General features: G+C 45.7%; 1 protein-coding gene and 1 pseudogene across 1 annotated transcript; both read left to right on the top strand.

Moving 5' to 3' along the window:
* Nucleotides 1-913: 913 nt before the first annotated feature.
* On the top strand, nucleotides 914-1,743 carry LOC147967339 (uncharacterized; annotated as a pseudogene).
* Nucleotides 1,744-2,518: 775 nt separating this feature from the next.
* LOC125506691 (uncharacterized) lies at nucleotides 2,519-3,983 on the top strand. The gene has a single exon (XM_048671445.2). It carries the CDS (start codon nucleotides 2,583-2,585, stop codon nucleotides 3,810-3,812), a length of 1,230 nt encoding a protein of 409 aa, XP_048527402.2. The 5' UTR covers nucleotides 2,519-2,582; the 3' UTR covers nucleotides 3,813-3,983.
* Nucleotides 3,984-18,546: the final 14,563 nt, after the last annotated feature.

The following is an 18,546-nucleotide window of genomic DNA, read 5'->3' as shown; positions in this document are numbered from 1 at the left end:
TGTAGTATGGTTCAGTGTCAAACACTGGGTCTCCTTGCTCACTCTCGATGATCATGTTGTGCAAGATGACACAGCAAGTCATAATCTCCCACATTTGATCTTTCGACCAGGTCTGAGCGGGGTACCGGACAACAGCTAATCGAGATTGGAGCACACCAAATGCCTGCTCGACATCCTTCCTGCAAGCCTCTTGAACCTTCGCAAACCAGGCGTTCTTGCCTCCTGGCACAGGGTTTGACATCGTCTTCACAAATGTCGACCATCTCGGATAGACGCCATCAGCTAGATAGTACCCCTTGTTGTAGTGCCGCCCATTGATCTCGAAGTTCACCGGAGGAGAATGACCTTCAACAAGCTTGGCAAAGACAGGAGAGCACTGCAGCACGTTGATGTTATTGTGAGTTCCTGGCATACCAAAGAAGGAGTGCCAAATCCAGAGGTCCTGTGTGGCCACCGCCTCAAGTACCACACTGCAACCGCCTTTGGCGCCTTTGTACATCCCCTGCCAAGAAAATGGGCAATTCTTCCATTTCCAATGCATGCAGTCGATGCTTCCAAGCATCCCAGGAAATCCTCTTGCTGCATTCTGTGCTAGGATCCGAGCAATGTCTTCCGCATTGGGTGTTCTCAAGTATTGCGGTCCAAACACTGCCAGCACTGTCCGACCGAACTTGTAGAAACACTCTATGCTGGTGGACTCGACCATGCGCCCATAGTCGTCGAGTGAATCATCGGGATCTCCGTATGCAAGCATCCTCATCGCTGCCGTGCACTTCTGGATGGAGGTGAATCCAAGGGCGCCGGTGCAATCCATCTTGCACTTGAAGTAGTTGTCGAACTCCCGGATGGAATTCATAATCCTGAGGAAGAGCTTTCGGCTCATTCGATAACGGCGCCGAAATGTTTTCTCGCCATGAAGTGGAGCATCGACGAAGTAGTCGGAGTAGAGCATGCAGTAGCCTTCGAGACGATGCCGGTTCTTTGCTTTCACCCGCCCCGGCGCCGAGCCACCTCGCCGCGGCTTTTCATTGCTCGCCAGCAGCTGGGCGAGGGCGGCGAGCACCATGAGATGCTCTTCTTCCTGGACGTCGGCCTCGGCTTCCTCCTCCAGCAGCGCGGCGAGCGCTTCCTCGTCATCCGAGTCCATCGCCGAGGCAGGAAAATCGCCAAACACCTTGCGCCCGGTGGGCGTGTCCCCGCCGCTAAACTGCCCCTCCATGGCCGGAAACGACGGCCGGAAACGCCCAGCTGCTGTTGGAGGGGCTGCCGCGGCGAAGCTCTGCTATTTTTCCGGCGTGGAATGGCTATCTAGTGGTGAAAGGCGGCGGGCGGCGCCGGGATATAGCTACTGGCGGCCGAGGGCGCGGGCGGTGGGAGGCGAGTCAGGGAAGAAAACCTTGACTTTTCCCCTGACGGCGTGGGCTAGCCGCGCTTTTCCCTTGCGCCGGAGCCCCCAACTGCCCCAGTGCGCCGGGTTTGGCCTGTGACCGCCGGGCGGAAAAAAGGGCCGAACCGGCATTTTTCGACGTCCTGGAGGCGCGACTGGGGCGTTTTTTTGGCGCCGGCGCCGAAAAAGTGGCCTGGTGGCCTGTTGGGGACGCGGCTGGAGATGCTCTTAGCATTAAATGGTCGGTGCCCGCATCCGTGTCCACAGACAGTTCCGCCTGTCCGCGGACGGAACCCGGAGAGAATTTGCAGGTCACCATTGGAGATGCCCTTACATATTTGCTTGTAAAGCTTTGATAGCTGCTCCCTACCTTCTGGTTTATATGGCTCAAATCTCAAATCTCATCAACCAAGGCATTTTCTGAGTGGAGGAATGTATTTCGTATTTTACAAACTACCCCAAATAAACGCATGCATTAATTTGAATTAATTATAGTGCATGCATACTTAGCCACTAGATGAGTAGGAACATTACATGCATTGGTGTGTTCTTTTTTAATTCTTGCATGCAAAGATGTAATGCGCATTGAAAACTAAAAATGAAATGAAGATGAGCCCTCTAAATTGAAAAAACAAAAAAGTTGAGATAAGTCTTATAAACCGAAAAGGAGGGAGTAGATATTATCGGATGAGAAGAATATTAATTACTTGCTAGTAGTACAATTTTGGAAATGGGCATTTGTTGTGTGTGACAATAGTTTTAAGTATTAAGGAGCAATGGCCAAGCCAGCCGCTAATCTTTAAAATTATGTTCTTCATAGTGCAGTTTGCAGTTTGTGCACAGAATTGCCCCCCCCCCCCCACCCTAAAAAAAAGACACTACAAGTAAGTAGTGGAAACAGCAAATAAAGCAGAAGACAGTGGGATGCTTGAGCCGAAATGCCCCTAGTGTTCATTTACTACTAGTAGTATTAGCTGCTAAGGACAAGAAGAGATGGAATGTACTAAGTAAAATTTGTTAGAGGATGGATAGGTGGATTCCTCCTCTGTTGTGTTTGGACGGCTGAAAAGGCTCCCCCTTCCCGCCTATAAATACCCTCCCAACCCCCCTCACCACCTCACTCATCTCACTCACTCATTCCTCCAGCAAGCTTCATCTCCACCTTCGGCTGCGATCTTTTTGTAGATCGTTCGAGATGACGGTGGCGGTGTGCCATGTCATGCCGGCGCTGGACGTCCCTCCTCCTCACACTCGCACTCGCATGCCGGCGCCGATGCCACCGTCGCAGCAGCTGGACATGTGGAGCGCCATCCAGGCCCCGGCCGACGACGACTGCGCCACCAAGGCCCCGCCCACGCCGGCCAAGGCCAAGGCGACCTACCCGATGGCGACGGTGCGGCGGTCCATGAGCCACGAGAGCCTCGTCCTCTGCACCGAGAGCCTCGGCTGCGAGACCGGCACCCGCGGCGACTTTCTCGACCTGGCATCCCTCCTCTACGCGCCGCCGACTTCCCACCATACCGACGATACCGTCGCCGCCGACTTCGTCTCGCCGCCGGCATTGCAAGAAGGCGAAGAGGAGGAGGAGGAGCTGACGCTGAAGGCGGTGCAGTACCACCGCGCGCGGCCTCAGCGCGCGTTCCCGCCGCCGCTGCCGTCCATGTCGCGTCGGCGCGGCGACGATGCCGGGCCGTGCCTGCGGGTGCGCCCGCACCGCCGCGACGGGCGCCTCGTGCTGGAGGCCGTGGCCGTGAAGCCCCAGGTGTACCTCCACGCCCAGCGCCAGGACGGCCGCCTCAAGCTCTGCTTCGTGGACTGCTCCTCTGCCTCGGACTCTGTTGGCGAACATGAGAAGCAGAGCATGGTGCAACCACAGCATGAACACCAGGAGCAGAGCATGGTGCAACCACAGCATGAACACCAGGAGCAGAGCATGGTGCAAGAGCCACGTCATGACGAGGAGGACGAAGAGGAAGAGGAGGAGGAGGACGAGGTGGAGGTGGTGGACAGGGGCACGGTGGTGGAGGTGGTGGCGGCGTCCGGCAAGGCGCAGCGGTGCTCCAGGATCGTCATCAACAAGTTCGTGGGCGGTGCGCCAGCCGCTAGCAGCGACGACACGTCCCCGTCGCGCTGCTTTGGAGGTGGTGCCGAGGACGAGGCCGCTCCGCCAGTGACGCCGGGGATGCGCCGGGTGCCGTCGTCCACGACGGCGCTGGCGGCCGCGGTGGCCGCGGCGTCCACGGGCATGCAGTCCGACGAGGAGGACGAGGACGAGGTCGACGAGGAGGAGAAGGAGAGCGCGGCGCTGCTGTTCACGTCGCGGGTGGGGGACAGGGAGGAGCTGGTGCAGAGCGTGCGGCGGTGCCGGCAGCTCCGCCAGAGGCCGCTCTTCATCGTGGAGCCATACTCCATCATCGCCACCTGATCATTGATCCAAATAAGAGGATTATCATACGTACCATTGCTAGTAATTAATCAACTGATCAACAACTAAGATTTTCAGTCATCGTGCCTAGTTGTTGCTAAGATCGTCCGTCGATCGATTAATCAGTTTGTAATGTACCTTGTTCTTGTCCAATCAAATTGGGTATCAATCTGTCTATTGGCTCCGATCGATCCATGCTTGAGCTCCACTCTGGTTGGTACCAAGACAGCTAGACTGCACTGCGTACTAGCATGATTCACAGCAGCTGGCTCTGTCTTGCCAAGAATCCCTGTATTGTCATATTATAGATGGAGATGATTCGTTTCTTATGGAGTACCATGCTAGCTGGACCTAATTCTGTGTGCTAGCACAAGGTTTCTGCATTTGATAATATTATAGATGGAAATTTTTCTGCTCACTCAACATATACAATTCATAATTAACCTTTGTCTGGACATCAAAAGCTTGGATTTGAGTCCACTGCTGCCTCGTATGGTATAAACCATACTTATTATACTTTCATTGTTAAAGAATGAGATAATCCATATCTTTTCCCTTTCATCAATTGTTGCACCCTCATTGTCTAATTGTCAAATATTTAAAGCTTTTACTACTGTATTTACCTTGGTTACCTTAGATCATCAAAATCTCAAGTTAAATAGGCATGGCATAGAGGATTGATTAACCCAATAGATTGAATAACGAGAAGTTTTACATATCAACATTTAAAAAAAAGATCAATTGAACGGATCCATATAAGTAACTCTTTGATCGTTAATCACATCTATCATGGACTAATTGACATATGGTTCTTTATGTGAGCCATATGTGTGAATGGTTCACCATGGGTAGTTACTGAATATAACATTTGAAGAAATTTATATCATCTGGACCATTTCATTAATGCTACATTGCTTCAAATGGATACCCAAAATATACGTGATGGAACTTTTTGACATTTTGAAGTGATAACTTGTTTAGTAGTAACTAGATGATACTTAGCGCGTTGTTGTGGGAATCGATTGCAATATATTTCAATTAAATTTGATTGTATGAAATATAAATATTTGGATTAATAAAATATGGACCAAATTAAAAATACATATGATTTATTATATTTTAATTGTGTGTAGTTGTAAATATTAATTGAATATAAGTAGAATAATAGAATGAAAAATATTTTTCACATACATGGTTGCATGTGGTGGTGGTTCTTTTTCCACGCATCGTGCATGTTGAGATAGGCCTTATCCTATCCATAGTTGTATGATGATGTGCCATGCTTGCATGTTGAGATAAACAAGTTAGTGAGGACTCTCTTAGGTCAGGTGTGCCAAACATCTATCAAAATATTTCGGACACCTGTAAACTCTAGAACCCTAAGCAAAGATATTTTAAAAACACTAAGATGACCACAAATAATAGAAAAAACATTCTACAAATAGATCCGAGGGCACCGGAAAAACCATGCAGTATTATGATTTTGTTCTTTTTTTCTTAACTTCAGAAGCTATTTTCCTATTTGGTTCATAGAAGTGCTTTACTATATAATGTGTTAACAATTACCATTAAAACTATCTGGTCTCTATGTATGTCTCAAGTGTAATTTTAATTATGTGAATTGGGAATTCATATATCAAATAAAATAAAAAATTATTGCAATATCTGAAAGAAGGTTTATGTGATTATTATTTTATAATAATTACAATATTGTTATAATTTTGATGTTTTTTCCTATGTTTTTTTTACTTGTTAGCTACATGTTCTTCGATTGATGAAGTATCAATTATTAAAATTTATGAATAACACAATCCTATCTTAGTGACTTGAGGCACTAAGAGAGATATGTCGCATCCAATGCTAATTGTATATCAATGAAATGTCATATTATGAATCCTCATTCTCATGATGAACTACAATGGAAGACATAGTTTTCTCATTCTAATATTATTTCTAGTCCCTACATTGTGAGAGATTTGGCATATACTGGAGGGTTCAGAACATCCAGTACCTACAACTACTTAGTTGTTCGATAATTAACTACAAGTTCGCTTCATTTGTTTATGAGAGTAGTAAAAAATAATGGCAACAGTTTAATACTAATATTCTCGTTCTTACTTTGTATATCTTAATAAATTCCAATGATCATGTGTATCCACAGTCGCCGGAAAATAAAGGGAAAAGGGGCATTCATGATAAGTTTCATAAGAAGAAAATAACACCGATTCATGTAAAAATATTTAAGTTGGATAGCATCAAGGAAAAAGCACAAAAGGCGAACTATAAAACCAGGGTATAATTTAGTTATTCTGTTGTGGGCAGTAGATTTATTGTTGTGGTACATTTTGGAGCATGTTTTTTGTTTGATCTACCAAAGAAGGTACTAGCTCTTTAACACATATGGTTCTTTCTTTATGTAGATGCATAGAGGAAAATACTAGCATATTTTGTTGCAACTAAACAAAACCCGGTAGAGATCCAAAAAGTTGGTCCTAAACCATATCTGGAAGGGATGGTTGCACGTGCGCTAGTACTGATGGATCCAACCAAAAGTTCAAACTTCGGATCATCATCATCGAAGCAAAACTTCAAGCCAACACCTTCAACAAAGGACACGATGGAAAGTCATCAATAATGCATGATCTAGCTTGAGGCGAGATCATGTCTTTTCGCCCAGAGAATCTACATGCTTGTTGTTGAAACTATCACCCACATCATCCTCTTTATCGTTTGATGTTCTCTCACTAGCCAGATCACAGCGCTGAGAAATCCCAAGGATACGCTAGAGGAGGATTGAGGCCTCCTCGTCCCGCCTCCAGTTGCTACCACACCACTTTAGATCCCTATCATTGAGAGAGGGAAGACGTTAAATAAAGCATTCGTCCAGGCAACCACCTCTCGTACATGCTTAGATGCGCATGTCAACGGCCAAGCTAAGGGTGTGACTACAGATGGCCCTAAAAATGATCCGCTACACCACAAGGCTTCCCCACCATGTTGGTGAGGAGCATGGCCATTAGTCGATCCATGCTGGGGCCACCTCTCCAACAAATGTGGAGCCATGTCGGTCAGGGTTGTCACTATGCTGCGGGATAGAACCAACTCCCATTGCCAGCGCCGATCGAGCGTGCATTGCTAGCTAGCGTCCTCTAGCGGTAGCAAGGGCAATGAGAGAGGACAGCGACATGACTAGTTTTTTTAATACAACGACTAGGGTTTTGGGTTTTACCTGTGTTGCCCTCTTGAGGACTACGCGAGTAACCTCGTTCCTTGCTAACGAAATCCAAGTCAAAAGAAAGTAAGATGGCAGGAGTCCCCTATGGGTGATTTAGATATCCCCACCTAGTGCAAGCCAACAACCCTATCATATGATTTCCTCGTCGCTATCATCATCATTGATCATCATGACCCCGCGATAAGAGGTGTTGTTCTTCCACCTTGCTCTACCGCAACTGCCGGTCACCCGCTGCTTCAGTCTTCTCTCTAGACTTGGAGGACACTCAATCTTCTCCAACTCCATTAGAGCAACTCCAACGGGGAGACCCAAACAGACATGGATTTTGTCCGTTTGGGTCGTTCGTCCGCCTAGTGGATATGAGACGGATACGCATGGCTGGTGGATGAACCCAACACACAAGATGCAAAAACGGACACGCATGGCGGAGGACTCGAGGCGGCTGTTCTAGAGGTCGTGGACGGATGAGGAGGAGTTGCATCCTGCGCGGGTTCCTTCGTCTTCAAGAGCGGGCAGGCGCCATCTACGACGCTGCGCGCCACATCTGGCGCCCGGCCTTCAAGCGCGACGGCGAGCACCACGACGGCCTGCGCCGGTGGCCTCGACGGCAAGCTGGGCGAGCAGGCACGCGGCGGGCGCGGACGAGGTGGCGCGGCGAGCGGCGACGCGCGCGGCGAGCTGAGGACGCGGGGCGCGCGGCGGGCGGGGCGAGCGGCCGCACGGGTGACCCGAGGCCTCCCGGCGAGGACGACGGAGAAGGCGGAGGCCTCGCCGTTGAGGACGGCAGCTCGTGGCGGCGCTCGGCTGGGTTGGGATCTCGCTGCAGCGGCTCGTGTTGTGTCGCTGACTAGTAGGACCATGGCAGACACGGGAGGGTAGCAGCGGACGAGAGGAGCGCCCGCTTTTGTCCATCATGGACCCATTTGTGGCACAAATTTGAGCTCAGTTTGGGTCGGGGTGGATGACAAACGGACAGCACGCGGACATGCGCGTCCGTTTGGGTCGCCCTGTTGGGCTACGTTTTCTGTCGAATCATCCAAACCGACAAAATGGATCACCCATTGGAGTTGCTCTTACACGCTCCCACACTGAGCCCTAATATGACATGGCACCAACTTTGGCATCTCGCGTACTAGCTCTACATGGTACAATTTATAACTTGGCCAATATCCACGCTAAAAAGGGGAATTTACTCTAAACTTGTCAATAGTCTTTTGTATGAAGGACAAAGCCTATTTGACAATACCATGAAAAAGCAATGAACGGCGAATAATCAACACTGTAAGCATAGCGGCGAAATTAAGTATTAATCACTCCAACAACAGTGGAATGCTAGATTCCAATGGTCGGCCGATGTTTTCCTTTTGGCAGGGGGTGGTCGACAGACGTTTGCCTACATATACTCAAGGACATGATTGAGTTGACAATACTATGAAGAACAAAGGGCGAATAATCCGCCTGGTAAGCACCAACAACCAAAGTATGAAGCATAACCACAAAAGTATTAAGCATGACAACATAAGTGAAATGCTAGATTCCAATGGTCGACCACCATGCATGTTGACCTAGCTACATGTACTTAAGTAGTACTTCTACGTAAGAGCACCGTGTACTCTCCTCAAGGGAATGACAAATGGGTGAACGGCAGGGAAGCAGAAAGGATGGAATACTCCTGCTAGCAGTTAGTTGGCCTCTCAATGATCTTACTTAATTAAGTAGCATATATGCATGCAGGGTCAAAGAAGAAGAAAGAAAGTACGTACGAATATATGCCATGGAATACCTAGGCCGGCCGGTTAAGCTCCGCTAGACATTAATTATTAAACACATTAAATGTTGCGCCAATGGCGGCCAACCAGCTATGCCACGTGGTGCAAGCTGGTTGGCCGCGGTGAGCAATCTTTTAAATTTTTTAAATGAAGATGAGGATTATTTTTTAAATATATTTTTTCTTTTTAGATGGAGGTTAGGACCTCTGGTATTTTTTCAAACCCATTAAGTGTTGCGTGAATGGCGGCCAACCAGCTATGCCATGTGGCGCAAGCTGGTTGGCCGCGGCGAGCAATCTTTTGAATTTTTTAAATGAAGGTGAGGATTATTTTTTAAATGTATTATTTCTCTAGATGGAGGTTGGACCTCTGGTATTTTTTAAACTAGATGATACCCCCGCACGTTGTCACGGAATTTTTTTTCTAATATATTCAGTTAGAATTGGTTATATGAAACATGAATATTTAGAGTGATTATATGAGAACTAAAACTGAAAATAAATATGATTTGTGGTGTTTGATTATTGTATAATGTAAATATCATAATAGGAGGTGCTTTTTTATTATGCATGATTGCATGTTGTGGTGGACCTTTTTCCATACATGTTGAATGGTGAGGTGGCATACTTGCATGTTGAGAGAAATAGCCTAGTGGGGCCTAGCTATTTAGATATAGAAGATGAAGGGTTATGCAAAGTGGCGCTTGCTGGTAGGCTATGGTGGTATTTTTTTTCCTTTTTACTTCTTTTTTTAGATGAAGGTTAGGATTTTTTTTCTAAGATGTGTTTTAGGGACTCTATGTACTATTTTAAAATAAAAATATGCGCACAGCTTCCTCTCAAGTAGCGACACAAGGTGGCGCCCCAACCACTAGTGCATACTTTAGGAGTGCCTTAGTTTGTGCGCCGCAAAAATTATAGGTGTACTGATAATACCTTATTTTTGGCACATCCAGCATATCACTAGTTTAATTATCTAGCTAGAAGCATATATATACAGGTGCATCAACAATTAATAGTTTTTTAGTTAATAACAAGAACTAATCAAACATGGAAATTATAGTGTGGATTATCTGAGAATCAGGTGACTGGATGACATAAGCATGCTATATATTTCAATGATGAATGGTCATAAATATTTATATATAAACATACACCGAGACAAAACTGCAGTTCAGCATAGTGATACAAATGATTGTTTTTCTGGTAAGGAGAGACAATTGCTTAGAATAGTTTCTGGTAAGGATAATCAGCCCCAAGAAGATGTGCCATACACCACGGGCGTCGACATCCACAACCTTGATGGCTCCATAAGTACATGAGCAACCTCGCCGCGTCCATTCGAGACATGTCCGTGTACATGGCTTACAACTTCTCCAAATGGAGGCAAAGAAGGACTACGAAATACCCACCACCACAATGATCTCACTGGTTTGGGCTTGCAAAAGCTTAAACTTGGGGAGGTCACTTCTATGTCTACATCAAGATGTGACGGGATTTGTTTTTAAGGTTGTAATGAGGTTGTACTTCAGCTTGATGAGCTTCAAACACTCATGTTGGTTTGTTTCAACACTTTGCTTTTTATTTGTTGTTTTTTTGTTTTTCCTTTTGCCGGTTGCATTTTTTTTTTTGCAAGTTAGCTTTCAAAAAACAAAAACTAGAATATTGTTTATTTTGCTTTGCTCTTTTGCTTTTGCCCCGCATTTTCGTTCACAATCTTGTTTATATTTTCACAGCAGGGTTGATCTACGCCGGGCAACGAGGAACTCGTCCTTAAGGATGTGAAGTGTGGAAATTCATTATCGTGAAGGTATGTCCTACGACTCCTACGACTCTCGTCTTTTGCACTTAAATTTCTTAGAATGGCTGTAGCAGTAGTGTCTGTAAAGGTTAAAACGAAGGTTTTGTTCTTGTAGGAAAAATATTTAGTAACCTTTGTTTTGTTTAATCCAGATAAATGAGACTTGGTGTTGGACTAGTTTTTAAAAAGAATGTGATGTAAACAAAGAATAACCATGCATGCGAGAAAGTCTCTAGAAAGACTTAGGTGTTGAGAAAAATTGATGAGAAGATGATATTAGCAATATTCAACCCATAGTGTCAATTTTGATGGACTCAATAATACTTATGGATAAAGTTACCCACGAGCGAGGAGAGTGTGCGTTGTGTACGAAAAAAAAACAATGCCATAAACGCCGAATGGGAATATGTTTTTTACAATCTGCAATAAGATGATAGGAAATATTCGCAGGTAGATGGTGCTGCTCAGGAGAGGGTGACGCCACAATGGCTAGGGCAGGAAAGGCACTGTGGCTTCCCGCTTTGACTTGGGGGAGATGCAACTTCCCCTCTATAGGGGGGTTGAGGTGTTTTTTATGGAGTAATTCTATACAGCGCTTGTGGCGCCGCAAACTCCAACTAGCGCTGACACCCGCGCGTTATGGGCCTGCCTAGCAATACCTTGCTGGCTTGCCCGCATCCTCACCCTAACTCGCTTGCTCGCCTGGTTCAACTGGTTGACCAGTTCACCATTGACCGGTTGACGATTGACCTTTTAAAAATATTAATAAATTTTAGAATGGGAAAAAAGTTTGTGAGTATGAAAAGGTTAACAAACTTCGAAAAAATTCATGGCTTTTTTCTTGAAAAAAAGCTCAGCAATTCTATTTTTTTTGACAAACTCGAAAAATGTTCAAAAATTACTTTGCGAAAATGGAACAAAATTCACACATTTCAGAAAAAGTTCATGAATTCAATAAATGTTAACAAACGCAAAAAAGTTTGATAATATAAAAAAAGTTTGTGGATTCAAAAAAATGTTTATGAATTTGAAAAAATTCATGAAATTGGAAAAATATTGTGAATTTGAGAAAAGTTCATGAATTTGAAAACTTGTTCTTGAATTTATAAAAAATTGTGAAATTTCCAAAATGTTTGTGATTATTGAAAAGAAGACAAAATGGGAAAAGGATAAAGGAAAAAAAGGAAAAAGGAGAAGGAGAAGGAGCAAGAAAAAAAACAGCCGAACAATACAAAAAAATAGAAAAGAAGCCAGATGGGGAAGCATCTAGAAGCTTTCTAAAAAAATAAAAAAAAATCAAACCCCACTCGCTAAAACCTGGCGCACACTGCATTTCTTTTTTTTTTAGTGTTATGACATGCAACTAACGAGTTGTGTCGATGAAAAAAACATAAATGAGACGAGCCTACAAGCGAGGGGGTGGGGGGGGGGGGGTGGTGTGTGTGAAAAACAAAGAAACCAGCGCCATAAACGACGAATAACAATATGGTTTTATTATGATCAGCAATAAGATGATAAGAAATATTCGCAAGAAAAAACTGATGATAGGAATAAGGAGTTGCTAGCCTTAAATGGTGTTGCTCAGAAGAGGGTGAATCCACACTGGCTGGGGTGGGAAAGGCACCGTGGCATCCCGCCATGGCATGGGGGAGAAGCAACTCCCCGTTTATAGGGGGGATGAGGTATTTTTTATAGAGTGCTCCTATACAGCGCTTGTGGCGCCACAAACTCCAACTAGTACTCATGCCTACGGATCATGGGCTATACATCGTTCGCTCGCTGGCTCACCCTTGATCACTCACTCGCCTTGTTAAACTGGTTGACTAGTTGACCATTGACTACTTGGCATTCGATTTTTGAACTGTTTAGAAAAATAAAAAACTGAAAAAAAATTGTGGGTTTGAAAAGGTTCATATCTTCAAGAAAACTTCACGAATTTGAAAAAAAAAGCACGCATATCCTCAAAAATGTTGACGCACTCAAAAAAAGTTCACAAATTTCAAAAAAAGATCATGAATTCAAGAAACATTAAGAACTCGAAAAAGTTTGCAAATTTTAAAAAAATTGCGGCTTCAAATTATTTTGTGAAAATGGAAGAAAGTTCACACATTTCAGAAAATGTTCATAAATTCAAAAAATGTTCACAAACTCGAAAATGTTTGCTAAGTAGAAAAAAGTTTGAGGCTTCAAAAAATGTTCACGAATTTGAAAAGGTTTCATGGATATGAAAAACTATTGTGCATTTAAGAAAAGTTCAGGAATCTGATAAGTGTTCATTAATTGAGAAAAACCACGTATTGGCCAAAATGTTTGCGATTATTGATGAAGAAGACAAAAAATGGAAAAGAAAAAATAGACGGACAAATAAGAAAAAAAAATGAAAGAAAAACCAGCCGAACAAAACAAAAAAAACAGAAAAGAAACCAGATGGGGAAGCATCTACAGGCTTTCTAAAATAAATAAATAAATCGAACCCCGCTCACGAAAACCTGGCGCACCCTGCATTTCTTTTTTGTAGTGTTATGCCATACAACTAACGAGTTGTGTTGATGAAAAAAAACCATAAATGGAATATTCTTTTCATGATTACCAATAAAGATGATAGGAAATATTCGCAAGAAAAAAAAGGATGATAGTGATAAGGAGTTGCTAGGCTTAGATGGTGCTGCCCAGGAGAGGGCAACGCCACAGTGGCTAGGGTGGGAGATGCATCATGGCTTCCGGCCATGACTTGGGGGAGATGCAACTCCCCTCTATAGGGGGCTGATGTGTGTTTTTATGGAGTGCTCTTATACATCGCTTGTTGTGCCGCAAAATCCAACTGGCGCTCATGCCCGCGCATCATGGGCCGGCCCAGCTATACATCACGTGCTCGCTGGCTCGCTTGCTTGCTCGCCCTACATCGCTCACTCACCTAGTTCAACTGGTTGACAGTTGACTTTGAAAAATGTTTAAAAAGATAAAAATGAAAAAAAATGTTTGTCAGTTTGAAAAGGTTCAGCGCTTCGAAAAAAACTTCATGAGTTTTAAAAAATCTCAGAAATTCTAAGAAAATGTTGATAAACTCGAAAAAAGTTCACAAATCTGTTCATGCATGTAGAGAAAAAATTGGTAATTTGCAAAAAATTTACAATTATAAAAAAGAATATAAAAATGGGAAACGGAGAAGGAAAAAAAGAAAAAAGAAAGAAAAACCAGCCAAGCAAAACAAGAAACCAGCTGGGGAAGCATCTAGAAGCTTTCTAAAATTAAAAAACATCAAACCCCGCTCGTGAAAACATGGCGCACGCTGCATTTCTTTTTTGTGTGTTATGTCGTACAACTAACGAGCTGTGTCGATTAAGAAAAAATTAAATCGATAGAGCCCACGAGCGTGGGAGGGGGGGGGGGGCATGTGGTGCATACGAAAACAGAGAAACTAACGCCATAAATGCTGAATAGGAATATATTTTTTATCAGCAATAAGATAATAGGAAATATTCGCAAGGGAAAAAGGATAATAGAAATAAGGAGTTGCTTGCCTTACATGGTGCTGCTGAGGAGAGGGTGACGCCAGAGTGGCTTCCCCCATGAATTGGGGGAGATGCAGGGAATGAGGTGTTTTGTGGAATGCTCCTATATAGCGCTTGGGCGCCATAAACTCAAACTGACGCTCACGCACGCGCATTATGGGCCGGCCCAGCTATTTATCGCGCGCTGGTTGGCTCGCCCACTTGCTCATTGACTTTTAAAAATGTTGAGAAAAAATGTTCGCGAGTTTGAAAAGGTTCACAGCTTCAAAAACAAACTTCACGACTTTGAAAAAAAGTCTCAGCGGTTTTTAAAAAAATGTTCACAAACTCGAAAAAGTTCACAAATTTCAGAAAAGTTCATGAATTCAAGAAATGTTCACTTACTTGAAAAAGTATGCGAATTTGAAAATTTTCATGGCTTCTAATTTTTCTCAAAAATGAAAAAACTTCATGAATTTAAGAAATGTTCAGGAACTCGAAGATAGTTTGCTAATTTGAAAAGTTTGTCGCTTCAAAAAAATATTCACGAATTTTAAAAGGGTCACGCTACGCCTCCATCGGCGGATAGCTAGAAAACATCCGCCGCTTTGCTGGCCGTTGGATGGACGCGGGGATGTCCATCCGATTAACCCGCCAACGTAGTGATGTCCATCCTATTAATCCACTCACAAGCGTCACCTCCCTTTTGCAACAAGGGCGGTGTTGCGGAACAAGTCCTGCAACAGGATGCTTGTTGCAAAACGTCCGAACCACTATTTACCTTTCTGATACACAGTCTGCGTTGCGGGTTTTTTTTTCAACTGGGGTCTTGTTTTAGATTTTTATTTATAACCGAGATTTGTTGAAAAAAATTGTCTTCACTTTTTTGTAACATATATTATGTTACAGGAGAAACTTCTGCAATATTGGAGTTGTTGCAGAAAAATTAAAGGGTCACGAGGAGTCACGGGCACATGTCACGTGGGGCACGTGTTGTACGAGCGAACATGTGTTGTGTTGCAGAATTTGTTTTTGAATGTGCTACGCGTCAGCCGACGAATTTTTTTAAAGGATCCGTCAGGTTGTGAGTCGTCAGATCCATTGTATTTCGTGGCTTAATGTTGTCCTCATTTCTGAAACTGAGGATGTGTTGCAAGTTTCGTTTTGCAACATAAGTCTTGTTGCAAAAATATTTAAAACAAGGTTAGTGTTGCAAAAGTATTTTTTTGCAGCAGAGGTCTTGTGGTATTTTTTTTTTGCAACAAAGGTCTTGTTACATATATTTTTTGCAATACGCGTCTTGTTGCATAATTTTTTTACGTCTCCACTTTTTTGCAACAACGGTATTGTTGCGGAAGGTACTTTTGCAACACGGATGTTGTTGTAGAAAAATTACAGTAAAGATGTAGTCACAGGCCACGCATGGGACACGCGTCACACGCTCAAGACGGTGGACGCGCGGTGTTGGACCAACCGGCTGTTCACAAGCTTTTCCCATTTTAAAAAGGTTCATGAATCTGAAAACTTGTTCTTGAATTTTGATAAAATCCTGAATTTGCCAAAATGTTTGTGATTATAGTAAAAGAAGAGAAAAAAGGGAAAAGGTGAAAGGAAAAAAGGAAAAGGAAGAAGGAGAAGGAAAACAAAGAAAAAAGCGAAAGAAAAACCAGCCAAAAAAAAAACAGATGGGGAAGCATCAAGAAGCTTTCTAAAAATCAAAAAATATATATAACCCAGCTCGTGAAAACCTGGCGCGTGCTGTGCTTCCTTTTTTTTTATTATTACGACGTACAAACTGGCAAGTTGTGTCGATTAAAATAAACATATAAACATAAATGGGCAGAGCCCACGAGTCGAGGATGGTGGTGGTGGTGGTGGGGGGGGTGGGGGGGGGGGGGTAAGATGATAGGAAATATTCACAAGAAAAAAAGATTGGTAGGAATAAGGAGTTGCTAGAGCATTTTTTTGGTTCAACTACCCCAATATAGACATATTTTGTTTTAGGAGATCTGCTTGAGATGCTGATCTTGTTTTCTATTGTAGTATGTTTCTCTCGTGTATAAGCAACTCAATATATTCATGTACAACAGTACAGATGTACAACCATCTGATCAAACTGCAAAACTTACGTGACACTAAAAGTATACTATTACCTCCGTTCAGAAATAAGTGACATTGTTTTAATTCAAACTTCAACTAAAACAATGTCACTTGTTACTGAACGGAGAGAGTATTACACAATCGAAAGATCTTAGATCTCATCAAACTGACACACTACCAATTTGATTTGGAGTACACGCAAGCTCTGCATATCTCCCGGGCATCCCCAATGTATGTTGTGGAAATTACGTGTGTTATTTCTCAGGTGCAAATGCACGTATATATGATGTACAAGAGTAGGCCACGACCTCAACTATACAAGGCAACTAGGAGGTGGGCCCAATACATAAATATGCACAACACATATAATCAACACCCCCCGCATCAAAGCGGCACCGTGGCTGACGCAAAGACTGGACCGGAACTCCTCAAATGACGTCGTAGGCAAGCCCTTGGTCATGATATCTGTAAATTGTTGGGAAGTAGGGACATGTAAAACACGAATATGACCAAGAGCCACCTGTTCCCGAATAAAATGGATATCCAACTCAATATGCTTGGTCCGTCGATGATGCACCGGGTTAGCGGAGAGGTAGACCGCCGATACGTTGTCGCAGTAAACCACAGTGGCATGGTCAACGGGGCAAGAGAGCTCCTAAAGCAGCTGGCGAAGCCACGAACACTCGGCGACAGCGTTGGCCACCGCACGATACTCAGCCTCAGCACTGAAACGAGAGACCGTAGGTTGCCGCTTGGACGACCATGAGATAAGTGAGGGTCCAAGGTAGACACAATAGCCTGAAGTGGAGCGACGAGTGTCAGGGCAGCCCGCCCAGTCTGCATCGGAGTAGGCGGTAAGGGCGGTGTCGGCGGAGGCGTGAAGCGTGACGCCAAGATCCACAGTGCCACAGATATAGCGGAGAATCCGCTTGACGGCAGCCCAGTGAACGTCTCGAGGAGCATGCATATGGAGACACACCTGCTGCATGGCATACTGGATCTCCGGTCGAGTCAGAGTGAGGTACTGGAGAGCACCAACGATAGACCGATATAAAGCAACATCCGAAGCAGGAGAACCATCCGTGACAGAAAGCTTGGCCTTCGTATCAACAGGCGTAGCGGCGGGCTTGCAGTTAAGCATGCCGGCGCGCTCCAGGAGCTCGTGAGCGTACTTCCGCTGATGAAGGAAGAAGCCATCCGGACGGCGCACCACCTCGACACCGAGGAAGTAGTGCAAAGGACCCAAGTCCTTGATGGCGAACTCAGCGCGAAGACGAGCCGTGAGCTGACTGAGAAGACCAACTGTACATGCCATCAGGATGATGTCGTCGACGTAGAGCAACAAGTAGGCCGTGTCAGAGCCCTGATGAAAGACGAAGAGCGAGGCATCCGAACGGGTAGAGCGGAACCCAAGCTGGTGAAGAAACGCCGCGATGCGCTGGTACCAAGCGCGCGGAGCCTGCTTGAGTCCGTACAAAGACCGCAAAAGCAGGCACACGTGGTCGGGAAGCGCCGGGTCAACAAACCCAGTGGGCTGCTGGCAGAAGACCTGCTCCTCGAGGTGACCATGTAGGAAGGCGTTGGAGACGTCCATCTGGTGCACCGGCCAAGCACGAGAGACCGCAAGGTGGAGAACCGTGCGTATCGTGCCGGGCTTGACGACCGGAGCGAAGGTGTCGGTGAAGTCGATGCCAACACGCTGTCGGAAGCCACGAACGACCCATCGCGCTTTGTAGCGATCAAGGGTACCGTCAGGACGGAGCTTGTGTTTAAATACCCACTGCCCGGTAATCACGTTGGCGTGCCGGGGACGGGGAACAAGCTGCCACGTCCGGTTGCGCAACAGGGCGTCAAACTCCTCTTGCATCGCAGCCATCCAGAGCGGGTCACGAAGAGCGGCTCAAACGGAGGACGGCAATGGCGACGGCTTAGAGGTGGACGCCGCATGGACGTAGTTATCCGAGACATAGCGCGAGCTTGGGCGAAAAACGCCCGTACGGGCGCGGGTGACCAGACCGGCCACAGGCGCCGAGGGCGCCGAGGGGGTCGCGGGGGCCGGCGGCGCCGAGGGGGCCGCGGGCGTCGGGGGCGCCGAGGGCATCGGGGGCGCCGAGGGCATCGGGGGCGCCGAGGGCATCGGGGCGCCGAGGGGGTCGCGGGGGCCGGCGGCGCCGACGGGGCCGCGGGCGTCAGGGACGCCGAGGGGGCCGCGGGCGTCGGGGGCGCCGAGGGGGCCACGGGGGCCGCGGGCGCCAACGTCGGGGGCGCCGCTGGAGGAGGCGCGCGCGCCTCAAAGCCAGGGGGCGGGCCAAGAGTGGCGCACGAGCGCCCTGGGAGAG

The sequence above is a fragment of the Triticum urartu genome, chromosome 5A (genome assembly GCF_056163025.1).
Source record: "Triticum urartu cultivar PI428250 chromosome 5A, HENAU_Tu73, whole genome shotgun sequence".
Classification (NCBI taxonomy): domain Eukaryota; kingdom Viridiplantae; phylum Streptophyta; class Magnoliopsida; order Poales; family Poaceae; genus Triticum; species Triticum urartu.
Note: the sequence above shows the minus strand (reverse complement) of the source record. Positions and strands in the feature narration are given on the sequence as shown.